Source organism: Pelodiscus sinensis, chromosome 32 (genome assembly GCF_052426305.1).
Source record: "Pelodiscus sinensis isolate ZL-2025 chromosome 32, ASM5242630v1, whole genome shotgun sequence".
Lineage (NCBI taxonomy): Eukaryota > Metazoa > Chordata > Testudines > Trionychidae > Pelodiscus > Pelodiscus sinensis.
In genome coordinates, this window is record NC_143083.1 from 13,635,479 (window position 1) to 13,658,498 (window position 23,020).

Here is a 23,020-nt window from a genome sequence, read left to right on the forward strand (position 1 = left end):
TCCACACAGGCCCCAGCGTCCACATTTATTCTGCACACGGCGGGGAAAATTCGAGGGAGCAGTGAGCCTCCGAGCAGCTCTGCCCCTTGCTGCAGAGCAACGTACGCGGTGTGGGGAAAAGCCAGCCCCCGCTCCCGAGACAGCACGGGAGTCAACAGCACTAGGCCGATGGTAGAATCCTGCCGGCAACCTCGCGCCCTTGGCAGGCGGATGAGTTCACAGGGAGGGACGCAGCCCTCCGGGGCCTGGGCTGAGCAGGGACAGCGGCCCCGTGGGCAGGGCAATGTTTTCACTGCAGCCATACCCCCAGGAAGGCGAGTTTAACACCACGCACCCCAAGCTCTGGCAGCTGCATGGGCACAGCCTGCCCACAGGCTTACCCGGCCCGGGCCCACCCGCAGTCCTCGTGCTGGGATACAGCAGTCAGAGCAAAGGGCACGCTCCAAGGCAAATTCAATCCATTGTGGGAAGGGGCCATTGCTAGGGGGGGCTGGTCTGAAGCCAGACTTACCGGGCGAGCACAGTCCCAGCAACAGGCATCGTGAGGCAAGAGCCGCCCGCCGCCAGCCTGAGGCAGGAACGTACATCGACTTACTGCAGCTTGCTGCGGAGTTTGAATTTTCACCGGCGCCAAGAACTCCCACAAAAGCCCCCTCCTCCCCCCACCCGCTGTGCATTTAGCACGGGGGGGGGGGGCTGCTAGGAAGCCACGAGGCACACAGCAGTGAATCCGGCTAGTGTCTCTTTAATGCTTGTTCAATACATGTGCCAAGCCATAACATCATGTGTGCAACATCGTGGCATGAGTGTCGGTGCCTAAACCAGCAACCACCCCCTAGGCCAGGGCGCAAAGGCACAAGGGGGTGGGAAAACCCACTTCACCCCTCCCCCCGCCCCATTCTGAGCCATGAGAAAGTGGGGCAACCTCACTTTAAAAACAGCTTCTAGCTAAGAATATATAAAGCACTAAAGGTGAAACATTCCACCCCCGCCCCCCAACCACAAATCCCCAAGACGCACAGTACAATACAATCAACAGTAAAAAGGCCTCGAGCCCAGCCAGGCGAGTGCCCAGAGCAGGGTGAAACCTTCCCCGGTGGATATGAGGTGGGGATGAAAGTTGCAGGAGGGTCTCTGCCAAGCCGCTCGCCCGGGGAGGCTCTTGTGCCTCAGTGGCAATCAGATAAATAAGAAATGTGTGTGGGAACAGCTTGGGGGGGAGGGAGTTTCCTTCCTTCATGTGTTTTTTTAAAAAAAAAGTTACAAACACCCCCCCCCGAAAACCAGGTAAGTTGCAATCTTACCCAACAGGTTAGTGTCACGTCCTCTCCCCAGACTTGTTCTTCAAGAAGAGTTAGAAGCAGAAACGCTGGAATGTGGCCGGCGAGTCGGCCGGGCTGGGCCCCCACCTGGGTCCGGTGGCAGGGTGTGCAGAAGAGGGACGACAGACTTTAGGAGTCAGTTTTGACAGAGGGATTGGAGGAGGGGGTGGGATGATGGGACTGCGACCTCTGCTTCCTTCCCCAGCCCTCGCTGCTCCCAGGGAGCCCGTGGCCAATGGAAACAGCCTGCCACGCTTGACCACGGTTACAGCACCATCAGAGCTGCTGAAGTGTGAGGGGGTGGGGGTGGGGGCCAGTCCAACTCCCTCACCCCAGCCTGGGCTGTGCTGGCATAGGGGTGGGGGGGCAGCTCCATACCCCCACCCAGGGAGAGCCCCTTTGAAGCTGCACTACCTGTAGAAGGCAGACAGCCACGAGCCTGCTCCAGCCTCCCCCCAACCCAGGCCAAGGTTTGGAGCTTCTCTTGCGCCCCCACAGCCCACTCCCCTACCCACCCACCCCAGCAGCTTCTTCTGGGATGCCTCATGGCTATGCTCACAGATCCCCTCTCCCCACCCCACCGCCAGGGCCTCACCCAGGACTTGGGGCTTCCCGGGCTGCAGAGGCTGAGGGCCCCACACCACCCCAGTCTGGCAGGGAGGGAGCTCTCAGCTGATAGGAAGACGGGGGGGCAGGATGGTGCAGCAGGGCCCTGCTGACGGGCTAAGAGAGCAGCCCGAGGCAGGGGGGGAAGGGGCCGAGCGGGAGAGGCCACATGAGCAGGCGTAGGGACAGCTGCAACTGTGGTGCCTCTAGGCCACACATGGCCCAGGACAGCCCGGCCCACCCTTGATCTGGGGCAAGGAGACGTGTCTAGCTGGGAAGTGGCGCAACGGCCAGTTAGGACTTTGCTGCTGTGGCCCCAAACTGACTCAGAGCAGCCAGGGGAGAGGCAGGTCACTTGGAAACAGCTCCCCACCGCCGCTGGCCAAGGTGCCCCAACACCCCTGGGCATGCAGCTTGCAGGCTCGTTTCACTGGGGACTCCAGCAGGCAGCCACACAAGGGCAACAACTAGAAGCCACCAGACTGGAGCCAGCTCTGGGGGGCCACGCTGCACCTGCCCAGGGTGAGGTACCAGGTGCACAGGGCTGACCCTGCCCCCCACCTAGGGCAGACTGGAGAAGAGGGCCAGGCCTGCCCCCCCCAGAGGCTTCGGGGGGGAGGGGCTGGAGTGGGAGATGAGCAGCCACTATGCCACGGCACACCAGCTCCACTGGACGAGACACAGAACCCAACTCCACGCCTCAGCCAGATGCTGCCAATCCAGGAGCCAGGCCCCCTCCCCGCAGGGACACACAGCAAGAGACCGGGCCCTGTGTGCATGCAACAGCCAGCTGGTGAGCGCGTGTGGCGCACAGGACGGGAGAGACCACGTTCAGTGTGACCCTGTCCAGAGGAAGTCCTGTCCCGCTGCAGGGAGCTGGCCACAGAGGGCCTCTTCCCATCACGCGTGGCCAGCGTGGCCTCAGCCGGTCCTGCAGGGGGAGCCCTCGCCCTTGGGTGCGACGTGCGAGGGCCTGGCTGAAGGGGGCTGCCGGCTGCCTTCAGAACTCCACTTTGCACGCCGGGAAGGTCTCGTCCTGCATGGCCACCGTGCTGTTGCTGCCCAGCACCGTGATGCCCAGCTCCTGCTGGCGGTCGTGGGTTTCCTGGTACCACTCGTGCATCACTAGCGAGTCGAAGGTCGGGATCAGGGTCACCTGAGCAGAGCAATTGGGGAGTCATGCAAGGCAGCAGGGGCGAGCGGCCTGCCCTCAGCCCTCCGGCAGCCCCCCTGCTGAGCCCACACCCCAACCCCTCACACCGGGGACTCTGGCGGTCTGGCCGGTGGGGGGAGCAGGTTCTCCCTGCAGGAGTAGCCAGCGGAGCAGCATGCCCGGCTCTGCCTGCTCAGCCATGAAGCTGAAAGTCCCCCCTTCCTCCCCGCCACCTCCAGGGTTCTGAGCTGGAGCACGGTCACCCGCGCCCCCCACCCCGGTGTGGTGCTGACCCCCACCTGGACATCACTCGCCCACTGGTGTTTGCCAGCCAGCAGCGCATCCAGGATGGGGCGCATGACGCCCTCCTTGATGTGGTCGTCCCCGCTGATGACGTAGCAGAGGGAGCGGACCCGCCGGAAGAACTCCTCGTCCACCGTCCTAGCGCTCCAGGAGCTGGGGATGTAGGCCAGGTCCAGGTAGATGGGCGGCCCGGGAGCAGCCTTGGAGCCTGGAATGACAAGGCGGGATGGGAGACTCAGGGCAGGGCCCGGGCTCCAGCCAGGAACGGACCCGGTGCCGAGCACCTGCCGCCAGCTGGCCCTCTGGGGGCGTCTCCCGGGACCCCGGCAAGGGCCGGCCGCTTGGCACATGGGAGTCAGGTTCTCATGCATGCAGCCCCTACGTGCTCAGCCAGGCCTGGAGCCAGGACTCAGCCTCGTCTCTGCTGGAGCGTGAGATTTAACCCAGCATTGGCTGCGCAGGGCCTGGGTTACCTGCTCCCGGGGCTGTCGGGCAGGGGGGGCTTTGGGCGCTTTGCAAAAGGCTCTTCTGAAATCCCCTCGGCAGTGGCCCGGATTACGCAGGGCTTGGGCTCCGCACTGCTCATGAACAGCCGGGAGCCCCTATGCCTAGGGCAGGGGTCTCCAGCCAGTCGGTCGGGGGGACCTCCGGGTCCAGAGCACTCAGATGGCGCAGCTCCCGAGCCCCTGCCTGCCCCAGCCCCACACCGCCCCACCCCGCCCGCTGACACTGGGGCAAACAGGCAGTGCTGGCGGGGCAGTGTGTGGAGCTATGTGGGGCCGGGGCAGACAGGCAGCCTGCTTCAGCCTCACTGTGCTGCATCCGGGAGCGGCCCGCGGTAAGTGCTGCCCACCAGGGAGCTGCAGCTCAGAGCCCTCCTGCTCCCCACCCTGCCCCAGGATAGACTCGAACGCCTCCGCCCCAGCCCAGAGCCCCCTCCCCCCATGGAAGGGAGAGCGCGTGAGCCAGGACAGGTAGATCCCAGGTCACAATGCAAAAGGGGAGACCTTGGGCCCCAATAAGGCTGGACAGCACTGGGCCCCTGGATCCCCCAGGCCACAGCTGGCCAAGGCCCCCTTGCTGCCAGTCCCACTGCCTCAACTCAGCCACAGCAGCCAGCAGCCAGGGCAGGCCAGCCCCATCTCCAGGCACCACGAGCCACTCCCCTCTGCCAGGCCCCATATCCCCGTCCCCCCGCTGCTGGCTGAGAGGAGCTGGACTCTGCCCCCCACCCTGCGCCCAGTACCTGCGGGAGACGATCGGCCAGCTCCTGAGAGCGGCCGGGCCCCAGCGCTGCGGCTTGTGAACGACGCTCTGGAGTCTCCGCCGGCCCCGAGGCGTGGGCCCTTCTCCGGGGGGGCGCCCTTGGCCAGCGTCCTGGCCTTGTCTGCCGCGCCCACGGGGCCTCTGGCTCTGCCACCCATGGGGGCGTGTTTGGGGGCTTCGGCCTTGTGGGACGCGGGGGCCGAGCCCAGGCGGGAGGGAGTCCGCTTCCCCGTGCTGGCCGACTCCTTCTTCCCACCCCGGGCCTGCTCCGGGGCCAGGGCCTCTGGATCCACCATGCAGATGCCAGGCTGGGCGGGGAGGGGGCAAGGGTCCTTCAGGGGCCCCAGGGGAGGGTCCCTGGCCCGGGCAGAGGCCCTGGGCAGATGCTCCGACTCCTCGTCGGAGTCCAGCCCGCCGTCGGCCGTGCTGGAGGGGCAGTCCTCGGCAGCGGGAGGGACGTCCGAGTCGGACAGCGTGGGGAGGGACTCGCTGGCCGAGGTGGGAGGGGTCTCCTCGGCCTGTGGCGGCTGCAGCCGGCGGCCCTGGCTCCTCTGGCCTCTCCGCTGGGCCAGGGGCTTGGCCAGCTCTTGGGAGAGGTCGCTGTCGTTGGACAGGTCCCGGGGGCTGACGTTGAGGGAGGGGGAGCGCTCGGACTTGGGGTGCTCGAACTCGCAGGGCGACACCAGGCAGAGGTCCACGTCGTGGGGGGAGTCAGAGCGGCGCCGGGGCCAGCGCAGCCCGTCCTCGCCATCCAGCCGCTGGGCGTGGTGGCAGGGCCGGACGGGCAGAGACAACCCGCCTTTGCCCGGGGGGCCGTCGGGCTCCGGGGTCAGCCCGCCAGCCCGCGGCTGGTTCAGCTCCTCCTGGGGCGACTCGCTCACGGGGGGCAGCACCTGCTCGAAGGAGACCGAGAGCGACTCGTCCACCTCGGTGGAGTGGGGGGAGCCCACCTCGGCCGGCAGGGAGGGGGTGGTGATGGAGGGCGACACGTCGGGGAGCTCGTCCTTGAAGGGGCTGAGGGACAGGCAGCCCGCCTGCTTCTCCTGGGAGGAGCTGGAGCTGTCGTGGGAGGAACGAGGCCCCTCCGGCCGCCAGGAACTGAACTGCTTGTTGTCGTTGGGGCAGGTGGCCAGATCCTCCACCGGGGACTGGTGGAAGGGCGTGTGCCCGGCGCTGGCAGGCCCCGAGCTGGAGGGCGACATCATCTCCAGGGTCTTCTCCTCGGAGCTGCCGCACGGGTCCTCGGCTCCCTCCGGGCAGTGGTTGAGCAGCCCCGTGGGCGTCAGGTCGAAGTCCACGCTGCGGTCGCTCTTGGGGGTCTTGGCGAGGGGCGAAGGGGGCCAGACGGCCTTCAGGGGGCTGGTCTCCAGGTAGCGGAAGCGCTGCGGGCTGTCCGGCTCCTCCGGGTCGAGGCCGTTCTCCTGGCAGTCCGCGGGCCCCCGCCCCGCGCAGCCCTGGACGCCGGCGTGCGGCCCGGCCTCCCCGTTCTCCAGCGGGGACGGCTCCAGCTCGCTCTCCGCCGTGGTGATCCCCTCGTCGGTCGACTCCTCCTTCCCCCCGGCCTCGGCGCCCGCCCACGCTGCCTCCAGGGACAGCGACTTGGAGCCTTCGGACGCGCCAGCCTCGGGGCTCGGGGGCTTCTTGCCGGCTGCACCTGCCTCCTTGGCCGCCTTGGCCTTGGGCCTGTCCGCTTCCTTCTTGAGAGGGGGTTTCTTCAGGCTGCCCGCCCTGGGGGCCAGCTTGCGGGGCTCTGGCCCAGGCGGTTTGCGGGCAGGCGTCTTGGTGGCCTTCCCCTCAGCGGCATCCTTCCGCGGCAGCTCCACTCTCCCCTCCCTCTTCGCAGCCTTCCCCTCCACACTGTCCTCCTTCCTCAGGGGCTTCTCCTCCTTGGACAGGGCTTTCTCCTTGCTCAGCTTGGGCCTCCCGTCCCGTTTGAGCTTCTCACCGGAAGGGTCCGGCTTGGCTCTGGTCTCCTTGGCCCTCTCCTCCTCCGGCCCCGCCTTGACCCCCTCCCCCAGCCCTCTGGCCTTTTCCTTGGGCGCTGGCTTCGCCTCCCTCTTCTCCGCCTTGAGGGCTTTCTCCTTGGGAGCCGGGGACACAGCATCCGCCAGGCTCAGCTTGGAGGCCGACCGGAGGCTCTCCTTGGAGGCCGACTTGAGGCTCTCCTTGCTTTCTGCCCTCTTCTGCGCCAGTTGCTTCTCCGCTCGGGGGGTGGCCAGGCCCTTCAAGTCCTTCTCCGTGACCACCGGGCGCTTCAAGAACTCCAGGTGCTTCACCTTCTCCAGCCCCTCCAGGACCCTGCCCTGTGGGGTGCAGCCCGGGAACAGAACCCGGATGATCTTCTCCAGGGGGCTGGCGGGATGCCAGACCAGCAGGGCGCAGACGGAGGTCAGGCACTGCAGGGGCAGCGCCTGCTCGCTGGGGCGGCTCTTGGCAGGCCAGTGCTGCAGCAGGAACTCCAGCTCCTTGCTGCCCCGCACCGGGTTGAGCACGTACATGTCCAGTCTGCCCACGCCCATCTTCTGGAACAGCACCATGGGCTCCACCTTGGCGCCACCGTCCCCGCAGAGCGGGCTGGGTCGGATGCCCAGCTTCTCCAGGTAGCGCAGGGTCAGGCTGGCTTCGTCGCAGCTCTTCAGCACCCGGGAGTCGCCCTCGATGTCCTTCAGCTTCTCGGAGGCGTTGAGGAACACGACTCCCAGCTCGGGGGAGATGAGGTTCTTCACCCAGTCCCCGTTGCTCTGAGAGCCCTGCGAGGAAGGCTCCTCCTCCAGCTCGGCCACCTTCCTCTGGAGCAGGCTGTTGACCCCCGGCAGGCTGTCGGTGCCGACGTGGGTCACCAGGACGGAGTCGATCCGGTCCAGGTGCCGCACCAGCTTCCAGAAAGAGGATTTGGGGTTGGAGCCCCCGTTCACCAGGACGTTGAAGCCGTTGACGGCAAAGAAGGCCGCGTCCCCTCTCCCGCCCGGGAAGACGTAGCAGCAGGGCTTGGAGAGCTTCAGGAAGCCCACCATGGTCGGGGGCTCCAGCAGGTCGAAGGGGGACTGCGGCTCGAGGGACTCCGAGAGGTACTCCACGAACTCCTGCAGCCCCTCCATCTCCGGCAGCACGCCGCCAGGGTTGAACCGCAGCTCGATGAAGTCCTGGAGGTTGTACTGCTCCAGGCTGGAGTCCTGCCACTCCCCAAAGTCAGGGCAGCTGACAGTCAGGCTGGCCTTGGCCGAAGGGTCTGCAGAGCTCAGCATCTCACCGACCTAGAGAGACAAGCCACAGTTAGAGGCCTACAGAGCGTGAGCTAGGAGGGAGGGCCGAAAGAATTGGGCTGGTTTACTCTGGAAAAAAAGATGGAGCAGGACATGAGAGCAGCTTTCAAGTGTGACAAGGAGAGAGAAAAATTGTTCCCCTTGGCCTCTGATGGCAAGCCAAGGAGCAATGGGCTTAAACCGCAGCCAGGGAGGTTTAGGTTGGACATTAGGAAACGTTTCTTAAGGCTAAGTGTAGACTACAAACTGGTATCGGAAAAAGGTACGCAAGTTGTGCTCTGCAATTTGCGAACCTTTTTCCGATCCTTTTGTCGGAAGAGGCTTTCCAAAATTTGGCCCCTCTACACTGGGCCAAATTTCGGAAAAGCCTCCTCTTTTGGAAGATCCCTTCTTCCTTGTGGCATGAGGAAGACAGGGCTTCTGAAAGAGCATGTCTGCTCTTCCGCAAAAACAGCAGAAGAGCGAACAGCTCCGCAGTCTAGACATACCCTCACCGTTGGGGGTGGGGGTGGGGGTGCGAAACGCTGGAATAAGTTGCCTTGGGAGGGTGTGGAACCTCCACCCCTGGAGAGACTGAAGAGCTGGTGGTTGGATGGGCATCTCTCAGGGACGGTCTAGACAGCGCCGGGTCCGGGCATGAGGGCAGGGGGTGACTTGTTGACCTCTCGAGGTCCCTTCCAGATCTAGTGTTCTGTGATCAGCAGCGCACGCGGCAAGGGCTGCTGAGCCGAGCCAGGACTCCAGCCAGGCCACTGCAGGGGCTAGGCAGCCGCTCCGTCTGACCAGGATTTAGGGACAAGATCCCAGAGCAGAGCCAGCTGCAGGCCAGGCCCACATCGCCCTCATTCACCAGCACAGGGAAGGCTGCTGTCCCACGGCACCGCAGCATCGCTGGGCCCATCTCTTCCCCGTCGCCCAGGTGAGTCTCCGAGCTGAGACCTTCCCCTTTGCTTCCCGGGAAGGTGTCCCACAAACCCAGAAGCAGCAGCCTCTGCCCAGGCCTCCAGTTGCCCCCCCCCCCCTTCCTAGCAGGCCAGCCTCACAGCTGGGGCAATTCGGGGCCTGCTCCCTGATGGGGGAGGGCAGGCCGCTGCTGAGCAAGACCATGCTCGGGCGGCCACATGGGCCGGGCCAGGCCAGGCCTGGGGAGCGGGTCTGGGGCTGCTGGGGAAGGGAAGCCTTTGCCATGCCCGGCAAGGGGCATTTCGGGGTGCGGCATAAAGCCAAACCCCAGCTCCAGAGACAACGGCTCCGTCAGCCCCACTGGACAGAGCGACTCGGCCAAGGCTGCGCTGCTGGGGCCTGGAGCCGCAGTCAGCGGGCCTCAGGCCAACCCAGCTGGGGCTCGGGGGTAAGGGGCTGGGGTCCCGAGCCACATTCGCTGCTGACAGCCTGTGGCAGAGGAGGCGCGGGTCTGAACCAGACAGCCAAGAGCTGAGCCAGGCTCCCAGCCCCCGATTCCCAGTGCAGACAGGGTGGCTAACCGCAGCCCCTTCCTATCACAGCTTTGCTCAGAGCCTCAATCCCAGCCCCACAGCCCCCCGCCCTGACAGAGCGGGGCAGGTGGAGCCAAGCCCCGGGGACGGCCACATGCAGCCGCAGCCGGGTTTGAACCCTGGTCCCCCGTGGGCATCTCCCCCAACCTGCAGGGAGCCAGAGCCGCCTGAAGGCGTTGTCTGGGCCCGGTCTGAGAGCTGCTGGGGGGGGGGGGGTGCAGAGGCAGGGCCCCAGGACACACCTCTTTGTCCGTGAAGATCTGGATGAAGTCCCGCAGAGAGAAGCAGCCGGTCTGCAGCATCAGCTCCCCCGTCTCCTCCACACAGGGGCCAGCGAACACCAGCAGCTTGTGCTGGGACACGTCCGTGATCAGGTTCCGCAGCTGGGGACCGAGAAGAGTTCAGCTCCACCGACCCGCGGCCCGCCATCCAGGCCTGCGCGGCTCCAGGGGATCTTGGCTGCCACCCGGAGCCGAGCACTGAGGGCCCGCCGTGCGGGGTGGGGAGACAGCAGGGCACCCAGCCTGACGAGGGGGAAGAGGATTCAAGGGGAGCACCCCCACCCCCCGCAGGGAGCTCTTGTAGGCAGACACTTCCTTGCCCCTCCCCCGGCTCCCGGCCCCCTCCCCACCCCTCACCTCGTCACACAGGGACTTATCCGACGGGTTGAGCAGCACCAGGGTCTCCAGGACATCTCCCCGGTGGTGGAGGGTCCGCTGACCTGCCCGGGAACAAGAGGCTTTGGCATTCAGACTGGACCCCTGGGCACACCCGAGAGCTGCAGAGGGGAGCTGCCCAGGGCACAGCGGACTCGGGCAGCGGCTAGAGGCCATGCACCGAGGAGCTGGGAGCAGGAGGGGAGCTGGCCGTGTGCCCCCCGACATGGCACAGCACCCCCCCAACGTACAACCCGGCCATGAGCAGGGAACCCCGGCAGCTCCATGCGGCTGTTCAGAGCATGCCCAGGGCAGCACAGCATGTGGGCATTTCAGGGGGAACTGAGGCTAGCTAAGGTGACACCCGAGATGGCTGCTGGGGAGGTGCTGGCCTTGGTGCCAAGAGATCTGGGTCCCTTGCTCTGCCACAGGGTGCCAGCCATGAGGTGCCCAGTCCACGCCTCCACAGGGCAGCCTGAGCCAGAGGCCGAAAGGGACGTGGGCGAACAGAGCTCCCGTAGCTCCTGACAACACTCCACAATCCCAGCCAACACCAGAGGCACCGGATGGGATCACCGCACCGGCAGCTTCTGCAGAACCCAGATACGCTGGAGAATTTGCCCCCACCCCATGGCAGAACCACTAACCAGGACACAAGCCCTGGCCATTCCCAGCCAAGGCCGGTCACTCCAGCAAGCGGCCGTCTGCCCAGGCAGGGGACCTGAGCCCCCACACAGACCCCGCTGCCGCCGGCCCCTTTCACAGCCCCACTGCCGCTTCAGCCAGGCGGGGGGGGGGGGGGGGGAAGAGACACGCCGCAGGCCCCCGCTGGCTGGGAAGTGGAGCTGTGAGCCCAGCAGATCTGCCGAGCTGAAGGATGAGACCCCCCCCCCCCCCCCCCACTTCCTTCCTGCCTCAGGAGAAGGAAGCAGAAGGGCTGACTCAGCCCAGCAGGGGGGACCCCCCCCCATTCTGCCCCCGATAAGGACGTGGCAGAGGAACCGGACAGGGATTGTTTTTCAGCCACGAACTCGGCGCTCCCTGAGCCCTCCGGCTGGAGTGGGACACGCTGCTGCCGTGCCAAGCGGCCGGGACACTTTGCCTGGCTCTGCCAGGGCCCCGTGGGCACCCCCACCCGTTCTCAGGACCCGGCTGTGCTGGGTGCACATGGGGGAAGGGGAGAGAACGAACACTCACTACACTGATGGGACTGGGCCGGGGGGTGGGGGGGGGACACAGGCCAGGGTCTCTCAGCCAGCGAGAGCCGGGACCCACACACGTCTCCTGGGCCATTACCCAGCCCCGTGAGCCCCAGAGGGCAGCCTGCTCCACACGGTGAGGCCCGGAGGCCCAGGGCAGCCGGATGATTCAGCCCAGCCAGTCCGGCGCTGCGCAGGGAACAGACCCTGAGCTGGGTGCCCAAGCTGCCTTCCCCTCGAGGGGGATCACAGGCCTGTGGAGAACAGGCCCACACAGGGCAGCTCCAGCCCTGCCTGCTGCAGCCAGAGGCACCGTTACGCCCACTGGCGTTCCCTGGCCCTCGCTCAGCAAGGCCAAAGGGGCAGACGCTGCCTTGTGAGGTGGGCAGCTCCCCACCTCCTTCCTCCCTCCCAGCCTGGCTCACTGCCCCCTCCCTCCCTACAGGCCTGGCTCACCGGGGCGGCCAACGCCACCAGCTGTGCCTCTCCCAGACCCATTTTCCTCCCCAGGGGCAGGGCTAGGGCACAGCCCCATGCCCATCCAGACACGCCCCTCCCCACAGGTCCCAAAGCACAGAGGCTGGCCGGCCAAGTGCCCCCGTTCAGCCAACGCAGCTATTTGTGGGCGCTCACAGTCCGACGGGGCACGAGGAACCAGCCAGATCAACTCCAGCCGGCCCTAAGCCAAGATGGAGCCCGGCTCGGACGAGGCCTAGGAAGGGGACTGTGAGGCTGGCTATGAGGCAGCGCTCCCAGGTGGGGGGGGGCTCGCTAGCAGGACCCAGCCGCACTGCCCCCCCCCCCATCGTAACCTTGGCAGGGCAGCAAGTGGGCCATGCCGTGAGCACGGGGCCAGGCCACGGGACCTACCGGCCCCAGGCAGTCGGAGCCTTTCACAGAGCAGGCAGGTCACAAGCCCGACGTTCTGGGGAGGCTGCCACTGGCCCCCGCCCCCAGACGGCCCTGCTGCCGCGAGGGCCGAGGTGCTGCCGAGAGCGAGAGCAGCAAAGCGGCTGAGAAAGGAGTCGGCTGGGAGCAGGCAGCCCAGCCCCCAGCTGAGCCACCCTCGGTTCCCAGGGGGTCACAGGCTTTCTCCAGCGTTAGCTGGGAGCGGCCGTTGAGCGCCCGAGGGGATCCAGACAGGCTCTGTGCGTGCCGTGTGCCGGAGCAGGAGGGAACCGGCCCCACCGCGCTGCCAATGACCCGCCTGGGACGCGCCAGCTCACATGGCTTCCGCTCCGAGGCCCGCCCACAGCCCAGGGCCAGCAGGTCAGAGGCGCATCAGGGCACCAGCGAGCCCAGCGGTTCAGTGGCTCAAACCCAGACACCCAGGCAACTCACAGGCCTGACAAGGCCAGTTAGGGGTACACGCCCCCTCCAGGGGCCAGCTGACTGCAGGGCTGGGTGCCCTGGGGTCCTTGCCATTCAGAATGGGGGAGCTAGAGTGTAGGGGGGGCTAAGCCTCAAACCCACGTTCAACTCCCTGCTCTGCTAGAGACTGACCCTGGGCAGGCTGCTGCCTCGGTTTCCCCATCTCTACAAGAGGGGGCGTGACTTCCCTGCCTCAAGTCACGCAGGGACACAAGGCGGGGAGCTCAGGATCATTCCAGCAGCCCGGCCTCCCCGTGCCGGCGGCAGCTTCCCACCCAGCTGCCAATTCAGCACCGGCCGTCCTGGGGCCGCTATCCACACAGCCCCTGCCCAGCCCCCGTGAAACCAGGACAAGACCCTGTTCAGCCCAGGTGTAAGACCCTGAGCCAGGCTGAAAGCTGCCCCCGAGCAAAGCCTGATGGAGCACGCGGCCCAGGAGCAAGACACCCCATGTCACGAGGCCCTGGAGCGGCAGCTGGAGGCCCTGACTCCCTCGCTGCCAGCCACAGCCGCCTTTGAACCAGCAGCCTGGGGTCAGAGGCTTCAGATCCGGTTTCCAAGACCCCAGCTGCCAGCCCCGGGCACAGAAGGGGCCTCTGAGCAGGGCTGCCCTAGTTTCCAAGAGGTCCTGGGGCTGGTTTGTTCACAGGGAAAGGAGCCGGGGAGGCTGGGCCAGAGAAGGCAGCTGCAGCCGCCTGGCTGGGAGGGAGAACGTCAGAGCAGCACTGTGCTCCGGCAGCAGGGAGCCCGTTTCATGGCTGGGAACGGTGAGGGCACCCCCAGCTGTGGCAGCAGCCCCAGAAGGGATCGTGGGGCAGGAGCCAGTCCCCTTGACCCTGAGCAGGCCGGAGAGGCAGACGCGGGATACTTGCCCCAGAGGGCACGTCCTGCACCTTCCTCAGACACAGCCAGCCAGCTGCCACAAGGGACTGGATGCCGCGCTAGATGGGCTGAGGAAGGCCCCCTCGGATGCAGGACGAAGGCGTTTCTACCCTCCCGCAGCCACGCGCTTCTGGAGACAGGCCCACGAAACCTCCACGCACGCGGTCCAGCAAGAGACCCTGCTCTGGGCTGCAGGGACCCAAGTGCTCATCCCGGGCCGACAGCGAGGGTCCCACAAGCCACCTCTCCCGGCGCTGCAGCCACAGGCCGGCAAGGAGCAGAGCCAGGGACCCCGGCAGCTACCCCAGCCCCTTTCCCTCCAGGCCAGCAGCAGCCTGGAGCTCGGCTCCCCGCCAGCAGGGACGTGCCACAGCCCACCTGGATCACAAGGCAACATGGGCGCCAACATGCGCTGCAGAGCGGGCCTGCTCCCAGGTGCAGGCTGGCAGGGGATTGATAGGCCTGGGCAGCAGACTCCCAGGGCCTCAAGGACAACCGGACTCACGGACCCCCTGTGAGCATCTGACATTGAGTCACCCTGGTCAGGTCTCCCCGGGCTTCACGCGAGGCAGACAGCCCACGGCGGCTGGAGGCAGGTTTCACCTCGGGACTAGCCAGAGCTGCTGCCAAACAGGGGTTGAACCCGGCCCAGCCAGAGAGCGAGGCTACCGGCTCAGGACCTTCTGAGCTCCCTGGAGAGGGGCTCTGCTGTCAGGGGCCCCCCCATTGTGTCTGGGCCTAGGCATGGCAAACCCAACAGCTCACCCCCTGCAAGACAAGCCAAGAGCAGCCTGAAGCAAGGGACGGTCATGGCCTGTGACGTAGCGGGGGGAGCTGTCTGCTCTAACCCAGTGTGCTATGGGGGTGCCTTGCTAGTTGCTGGGCTTGGGCAGTGGGGGACCTCCACTGGCGGCTCTTTGTAGCACGGCCCAACAGGACAGCGGATGAGTCACTAGGCCAGGGTCTCACAACCTGTCCAACCAGTCGCCTCCCAGGGAGAGACACAAAGGGAAGAGGGCGGAGACCAACCCTGGTCCGGTGGGCAGGGCTGGAAGAGAGTCAGTTTGTCTGGAATCATGGAGGAAGCAGCAGAGGCAACGGGCTGGGATTTAGGGGCCCAGTCTCCCCACCTCAAGGGGGGCTGAGGCATCCTAGCCTGGCCCTGTAGCTAGATGACATCTGTGCTGTGCTGCATCCTTGGAGAAGCAATAAACTCCCTCAATCTTACTGGCTGGCGGAGTCTGTTCATGCCACTACGGGGGAACCCCAACGCGTCATCCCAGCCTGGGACAGCTGTGGTGTGGACCAGGAGATCCGGCTCAAGGCTAGATGCGGCAGTTGGGGGGCAGGGAGCAGCATGGCAGGCCCCAGCCTGGCTGCAAAGAGGCTGCCCCGCAAGGCGCGTGGAGAGGGCTCACGGCCCGGGAACGCCTGTTAGCGGCGCCCAGGAAGAATGAGCATTTGTCTGCTTGGAGAGGCCGGGGCAGAGGCATCAGCTGAAGGACGCGGCAAGTGACTCGGCACAAAGGCAGCTTTGTAGAGCTAGCTAAACGTTTGCCCAGCCCAGTAAAACACCATCAGGAAAGGGCAAGGCCCCGGTCGGCAGCCACCTAACTCCTCTCCCTCCCGCCCCCCAACCTCATGCAGCGGGAAGGATGGCGCTGCCTCTATTTCCAACTCACTAGGTGTCCTGGCTCCCCCCCCTCCTCCCCGCAGCCTGGGCTAAGACAGACGCCACAACACGAATTCAACTCCGCTAGGGCAGGGCGTGCACGGAGGGGGTCACACGAGGTTTCTGCAGATGCAGAGTGGAACACGCGCTCCCAGAAGCTGCTTCTGTCGCTGGATGTGTCTGAGCGCACGTTGCTCTCTGCTCCCGGTGGGCACAGCTAGTGCTGTGCCCAAGGCGACCAGCACGGGCCTGCAGCCAGTGACTGGGGGGGTTGGACAACCCCTCCCAGCACAGCCCCCCAAAAACCAGAACAAAGGGGACCAGGCCAATGCACCCCCTAACTCCCAGGGAGCAGCCAGCCTAAACACAGCAGAGAGGAGATGCTCAGAAAAGGGGGCCTGGGGTACCCTGGACAGGTTACTTCCAACAGCAGGTGGCCGTCTGTGAAACCCACTTCTCCACCCCAGGCTCACAGATGGCAGGGCCAGACAGAGCCAAGCTGCCGCCTGACTCCACCCCTCATGCTGTGAGCTGGCCTTGGAGCAGGGCAAGTTCTGGGCCAATCAGGTGGGAATTGCTCCCTCCAGCCCCTGGGGGCAGGGCCCGCTCTTCCCAGCACACAGGGGCAGGACAAGCTGTGCCCTGGGAGCCCCTGCCTGAAAGCAGCATCAGGCAGGCCGGCTCCACCTCCAACAAGGTGCCAGGCCCGGGGGACCAGGGAAAGCTGCTCCCACCCCATTGCAGCTGGCAGCTCCTCCAGGCAGAGAGCGGGGAACCCCTGGGAGGGGCTGCCTGGGCAGAGGCGGAGGGAAGAGGCGGAGGGCCCTCACCTTTCACGATGCTGGAGAAGGTGGCCGAGTGGCGGGACACAAAGAGCTTCAGTTGCTCGTCTAGGTTGCAGGAGGCGAGGTCGATGTCCCAGCAGCGGATCCCTGGGGAGAGAAAACGATCAGCACCCCCAGCTCCGGGAGGGGCACGGAGCCCACGCCAGGCCCACAGCCACCGATCAGGTAAATTCACCCTCAGGTGCTTCAGTCCCCGCCCCCGTGGTACAGGGCAGCTGCCTTGGCACAGGGGGAGCGACCCGTCTGCATGGAGGGGTCACCCCCGGGACTGGGCGTGAACCTCACTAGAGAGGGGGCTCATGTGCCAGCTGGCAAGGCGGATTCCGCCCCAGCAGCATGGACAGTGGGCCCTGGGGAGATTAACGGGGCAACCTGCAGCCACCCCAGGAGAGCCGGCCCTGCCCCAGGAGCTGTCATGGGGCCCCCTTACCCAGGAAGGATGGACTAGCCTGGGAAGGAGACTCAGGACCAGTGGATGGGGATGGGTCAGCAGGGACCCCCACTGGGGGGGGGTCTGCTCTTGCTGTCCTCCCCCTGCAGGAGTTCCTCCATCCCAGGCTCGGCAGCGCCTTGGGTAAAACTGCATCCAGCAGAAAGATCTGAAAAGCCGCCGCAGGCCCCCGCAGCAGCCTCAGACAGCAGGGTACGCTGCACCCAGCCCGCTGCCTCGCAGGGCTCCACACGCCCCAGGCCGGGCGCACGGTGCCCCGCCCAGCGAGAGGCTGGGGGTGCCAGCAACACAGAGCGCACAGGCTGTCGGTAAGGGGGGCACGTGACACCGCACCGCCAGCCCCCCGGGAGCGGCTCGCAGGCAGGGCTGGTGCTAATCCCTGCTGAGAGACGCCTGCGCACCAGGCTGCAGCGCATGCAGCACAACGGCAGGGAGCACACCGCCCTGGCAATCCCTGCTGCAAGCGCCTGCCCCCACGGGCAGCACAGCCACAGTGGCCCTGACAGCCTGCATGGAACCGCCCCCCTGCAGCCTCGTGCCCACTCCGCCCCAGCCCCCGTGCCAGCGGGAGCCTTCCCCAGCAGGGCCTGGGCCTCACCTGGCAAGTGCCCTGCCCCACAGGCACGACCCACACACACGAGCAGCTTCTGGAGACATGGGAGGGCCTTCGCTAGAACCCACCCCGACAGCTGCCTCTTCACACCGCTGCCCCAGCCCAGACAAGCAGCGGCTCGGCGGGTACCACGCACCGTTTGGGAACATGCCAGAGGACTGATGCTCCCATGCTCGCTCCCAGGGGACCCGTTGACAACTCTTGGCGCCCATCCCCCTGTACGAGCCGCTAGCACTGGCCCGTGCCAACCCAAGCCGAGATGCACTGGCAGGGCAGCTTCGGGAAGCTGGCACGGCACCGGCTGTGGCTAAGTAGCACCCACCCGTAGCCATCTCTTCACCTGCCTTTAGGGTCGCTGACTGGGCTGGCACCGGCCTGGCACAACAAAGGCAGGTTACACAAGGCGCCAGAGCCCTGTCACTCCAGACCCGGCTCTAGCGGTTTGCAGGGACTCTGTCCCCAGGCATCCCCAGACTCCCCCGTTTCAAGCGGCCCACAGGCTGGGCCAGCAGCCATATGGCAGGGACCCCCCTGTGCGCCTCCCCCCGACCTGCCCATCTCTACTCCCCCAATTCCTTGCTTTGTAGGGCTGGGTCTCAGCCAGCCTCATTGGCCGAGGAGGCAGAACACACACGTCTCCAGCCAAACTCCAAGCAGAGCCTGCTGGGACGGCATCCGGCCCAAGACTCACACCCCCAGCGCCGTTACACAGCGAAGGGGAGAGGGCTCCACTGGTACGTCAACTCAGCCAGCTTGCCGGGAACCCCCCGCCCCCAAACACTGCAACAACAGCCGGGTGCGGCAGGAACTGTCGCCCCCTCGGCTGTACACAACACTCGGACTACGATCCCCTTGGGGCTCACTTCCTGTTTGGTGTCAGGACACAGGCCTGCATGACAGGACAGTGTGTCAGCCGGAGGCTGAGCTCATCACGGGGCCCTGGAGAACGGAAAGTAACAGACACAGCAAGACAGATAAGAACAGAGCCAGCGCTGACAGTCACCCGGGCTTCTAACTGAAGAGCCCTCACCCCCACCCCAAGTCAGAGCTACTGGCTGCAGGACAGCTCTGTACCCTTGGCACAGGACACCATGCTAGCTGGGAGCAGCATCAATGCTTACGAGATCAGGCCCCAGCCCCCAAGCCTATCCTGCTCCTTTTGCCCTCAGGACAGTCTCATAAAAAGTCCGTTAGATCATTGATCCATTACACTGAGGGGAAACTGAGGCACTGGTGTGCTGCGACATACACTTAGGGGTGTGAAGGTCAGTTCCTGGCAAAGCCCAGCTCCCAGGCCCCTGCTTCTAGCATGATGCTATCACAAGCCCCTTCAGTGTGGGAACAGAACCCTCCAAGGATGACTGAGCGAGGATGGTCAGGCCGTTGCTCGTGTGGGTCGGAGACCGGACCCCAGACTCCATGGCCATTAGGGCAGCTGTGAAGTGTGGGTTAGACGCCAGGCAAGGGAGGGCCCAGCATGGTGGGGGGACCGGGTCCCCAGAATGCCCGCCCAGGGCATTACGGCCCGCAGAGTCAGCATCTGCATGAGCCATGGTGCACCGGGGCCCCCAGCCCCAGGGCGGAGCATTTCCTAGAGGCTGGGACACAAGCTGCTCACAAACGAACCTTGGCCCCAGCCAAGTAACATCCTTCTCTGGCTCGACGAGGAAAGGTCAGACAGGGTGAGGGGTCAGCTCTGCTCTAGGCACCGGCTCCAGCCCTCCACTCCTGGGAAGCCAGCTCGAGGACAGTCAGACCACCCCTCACTGCCCTTCGTCCGGGACTCCCAGAACCATCCACGCTTGCCGAGCGGCTCCTCTGGGAAAGGAAGCCAGCCGCATTCCCCCTCCGGCTCATGCACCTCGGTACAGCTGCACACGCCCTCCAGCCCGGACGGCGCATGGAAATTGTCACAACTGGACTTCCGCCTCCTCTTACGAGCTTCCAGTGGTGAGCACCAGCAGCCTCCGCAACGGCCCTCAAAACGAACAGAGCAGCTCACGCCTCGGTTACTCCACAAGCTCCCTTTGGCGATGCGTTCCGGTTCCTCTGCTGCCATGGCTGCCTATGGCTCCACGCAAGAGGTCTGTCCATGCACCCCACGAGCACTGGCTGGCAAATGCCCCCTGCGGAGAACAGCCATTCCTCACGTCTGGCTAGACACGCCTGCCTTGCGCAGGATGCTACCCGAGGTGGGCTCGGAGTGTCTTTGAAGGCAGATGTGCCTTCAGCTACCGAGTGCATTACAGGTGCCCTGATATTCCCCATCAGACAGGTGCACGTTTGCTTCCCCGGAGGCATGCACCTTGCAGGAGTGACTCAGCCACGCAAGCCTCCACTAGACGGACGAGCGTTCCCGCCGGCTAAGGAGCGCGGCTGCCTTCCCAGGTTTCTCTTTAAGTGGCAGCACGTACGGCCGTCAGCTGCATTTGAAACAGTGTTCAGAAAGCCAACAGCCGCTGCGTATCTATGCGCTCCCCTTGGCCTCTCCAGTAGCCAGATGGACACCGTTCAGGGCGTATGGTATCTGTTCATTCCTGTGCTACTCTGGCTGGTCACACTAGCTAACTGGGCTCCTCTCCCCATTCCAGGAGAGCAGCCTGCTCCCTACAGAGCTGATCCAGCAGCTACTAATGCTTCAGGAATTCCAACCCCAGACCCCCGTAGAGTCACTGTGCCGCGATTACAGGAAAGCAGCTTGCTTCACTCCCATCTCTAGTCCACGGGAAACAGGCTCCTGGCGGAGATTTACAAGCCGGCTTAGCAGGCAGGGCTCTTGCTCATCGCATGATCCGCTGGGGCAGCCAACAGAGAATGAATCCATCGGGCTGTCTCCCTTCCACCATCCCCCAGGAGGTGGCATGGTTAACAAGCCTTCTAATCAAAGGGAGATGGTGCAAGAAAGATTAGGGCATTGGGGGGCGGAGGGGGGGGGAAGAAGATGCAGAGTTGCACAAACCTTGCTCAACGAGCTCTCCTGAACAAGTAACCAGCCTGCAAAGGCTAAAACAGTTACTTATTTCAGGCCTTGAAAAGCACCTTCCGCTGGGCGAGAGTCGCTCACAGCTCCTCACAGCCCCAGGAGGGACAGCGCTTACGGCAGAACCAGGCTAAGAACACAGAATCCTGCTGCCATCCAGCTAGGAGGCTGGAATTGCCTCCACTTTCAGACTTCCCATTCCAGGCTAAGGTTTCAATCTCAGGTCCATTAGCAACACAAAGCGCAGATGCTCAGCAGGCCCTGGGAGGAAGCTATGAGGCAGGCTTAATTACAGCCCAGCCCTTCCCAGTTTCAGCTGTCTGTTTCCTCAACTGAGGCTGACCAGCCAAGGCAGAGCGCAGCTCCAGCTCCCTTTGCCATGCCAGACAGCTCTCCTGAGGCCCAGCGCCGGCCAGCTGCCCCATCCATCATGTCCGATTCTTCCCAGTCCCGCTCCCCCGCCCTGGTTTCTTGAGTTGGAAACAGGTCCCAGAGCAACAAAGCAAACCCCCCAACCTTCCCCAGCGCTAACAGGGCCACAGGCCTCTCTGCACGGGGTGTCCAGGTGCCAGCAGAAGCCTGGAGGGGGAAAGGATGGAGTTGCCCACATGCCAGGAGGGCACTAAGCAATGCAACAGTGCAGAACCCACACCGTTCGAGACAGACCAGCTACCTCCCCCATATGAGAAACACCATGACCGCCCCCAAGAGGACTCCCTTTAAACCTAAGCAATAACAGGGGGTGGGATGTGGCACTAACACACCACAAGAGGTCTTCACGTACCCGTCCCACCTCCTGGGACGCAGAAAGGAAAGGAGTGTGGCTTCAATGAGGCCAGGGCATGGCTCCGGCTGGGGGGACCCTCTTGCAAGTATGCAGACAAATGCAGAAGGGAATCAGCCCAGGCATCGGAGCACGCGGATGCCGAGGGGCAAGTGTAACACCCAGGACAGGGCACCAGCACGCAGGAGAGGGAGCACAGTAACCCCGGGGGAAGCAGGGTGCAGACCCCAACGCTAACACGGGCAGTGGAAGACCAATAAGTACAGTACGACCGCAGCCTCGTTCCCTGGCACACAGGGGAGCCCCAGGAAAAGGGGAGTGCCTGGACACAGGAACGGCATGACCTCCCAGAGCCGTGCCCTACTTCATGGGGGAGCCCAAGGAAAGTGGGGGTGCACTGGACACAGGCGCTGCATGCACTGGTGGGGGGGGAGTGGGGGGTGCCCTGGACACAGGCGCTGCATGCACTGGTGGGGGGGGGAGTGGGGGGTGCCCTGGACACAGGCGCTGCATGCACTGGTGGGGGGGGAGTGGGGGGTGCCCTGGACACAGGCGCTGCATGCACTGGTGGGGGGGGAGTGGGGGGTGCCCTGGACACGGGCGCTGCATGCACTGGTGGGGGGGGAGTGGGGGGTGCCCTAGACACGGGCGCTGCATGCACTGGTGGGGGGGGAGTGGGGGGGGGTGCCCTGGACAGGTACAAGCAGGGCCATGAATGGACCCGGGCTGTCGGGGGGGGGGGGGGGCGCGCTCGGTGAAGGAGGGAGCAGAACGCCCAGGGGTGTATAGTGCCAGGGGGGCAGAATGAGCGGGGGGGGGCTGCTGGAGGAACGGGGAGGGGGCAGGGAGCAATGCGAGGGAGGGCTGGGGGGGTCCCGGGGCTGAGGGGGGGCGGGGTCCCGGGGGGCGGGATCTGAGGGGGGCGGGATCTGAGGGGGGGTCCGGGGCTGAGGGGGGGGCGGGGTCCCGGGGGGGGTCCCGGGGCTGAGGGGGGGGCGGGGTCCCGGGGGCTGAGGGGGGCGGGGTCCCGGGGGGGGTCCCGGGGCTGAGGGGGGGGCGGGGTCCCGGGGGTCCCGGGGGGGGTCTCACCTCGCTCCAGCGCGGCCAGCGCGGCGCCCCGCAGGCCGGGCCGGTGGCAGCCCCCCCCCACGATGACCAGCAGCGAGTAGCGGCGGGGCCCGGGGGGCTCGCGGGGCGGCGCCTCCCCCCGGCTCGCGCGCTCCGCGGCTCGCGCCGCCGCCATCTTCCGGCCGGGCTCCGTCCCGCGCGACGTGCGCCCGTTGGGCCGGCCTCGCTTTACGTCCGCGCGCCGAAACCCCGCCCCGCTGATGTCATGGCCGGCCAATCAGAGGCCAGGGCGCGGGGCTGGGCGGGGCGACGCGGGGTTCTTAAAGGGGCGGGGCGGGGCGGGGCTATTTAGAGGGGCTCAGGAGACAGGGAGGTTTTGGGGGGGTACCAGGGGTGGGGGGGGGTCAGGGGGTATTTGGGGGCACCAGGTGGGGGGGTCAGGGGGTATTTGGGGGGTACCAGGGGTGGGGGGGGTCAGGAGGTACTGAGGGATACCGGGGGTGGGGGGTTCGGGGGTGTGGGGGTCAGGGGGTATTTGGGGGTACCAGGGGTGGGGGGTACCAGGTGGGGGGGTCAGGGGGTATTTGGGGGTACCAGGGGTGGGGGGTACCAGGTGGGGGGGTCAGGGGGTACTGGGGGGTACCAGGGGTGGGGGGTACCAGGTGGGGGGGTCAGGGGGTATTTGGGGGTACCAGGGCTGGAGGGGTTCAGGGGTGGGTGGTTCAGGGGGCATTGTGTGAGGTTATTAGGGTCTCACATTTGCTGGGATTATCAGGGCTTCAGGGTACTTGGTATCAGGGATGGGGACAAGGAGTTTTGGGGCAAGGGCTAACCAGGATTTCACATATTGGGGCTGGGGCATCAGCAACTAGGGGGCATTGGGGTGGGGGGCATCAAGACTTATGTGGAGCGGAGAGCATTGCTAGCTGGGGGTATCAGGCTGCTCCCAAGCCCGCTGCTCAGCATTGCCATAAGTACTGATAAAAAGCACTTAAAGACAGATGCCAAATACTTCTTTACAGGTACCTATGAATACAAGTATGCTGTGGAAACAGCACTTATGTATTTAAAAGTATACATGCAAGTGTTG

The 23,020-nt window shown here is 65.3% G+C and overlaps 1 protein-coding gene across 1 annotated transcript; it reads right to left on the minus strand.

Moving 5' to 3' along the window:
• Window positions 1-729: 729 nt before the first annotated feature.
• On the minus strand, window positions 730-22,138 carry MAP1S (microtubule associated protein 1S). Its single transcript, XM_075902749.2, has 7 exons — window positions 21,952-22,138; window positions 16,020-16,121; window positions 10,048-10,130; window positions 9,652-9,792; window positions 4,631-7,904; window positions 3,381-3,592; window positions 730-3,084 (listed from the first exon to the last, which is right to left on the minus strand). Exons 1-7 carry the CDS (start codon window positions 22,103-22,105, stop codon window positions 2,929-2,931), a joined length of 4,122 nt encoding a protein of 1,373 aa, XP_075758864.2. The 5' UTR covers window positions 22,106-22,138; the 3' UTR covers window positions 730-2,928.
• Window positions 22,139-23,020: the final 882 nt, after the last annotated feature.

Excerpts from the sequence above, each read along its gene's own strand:
- MAP1S (XM_075902749.2), bottom strand. The coding sequence starts at position 22,105 with ATGGCGGCGGCGCGAGCCGCGGAGCGCGCGAGCCGGGGGGAGGCGCCG. Across the intron at positions 10,131-16,019 it reads CTTCTCCAGCATCGTGAAAG|GTCAGCGGACCCTCCACCAC; the intron begins GTGAGGGCCCTC and ends GTTCCCGGGCAG. Across the intron at positions 7,905-9,651 it reads AGATCTTCACGGACAAAGAG|GTCGGTGAGATGCTGAGCTC; the intron begins GTGTGTCCTGGG and ends TTGTCTCTCTAG.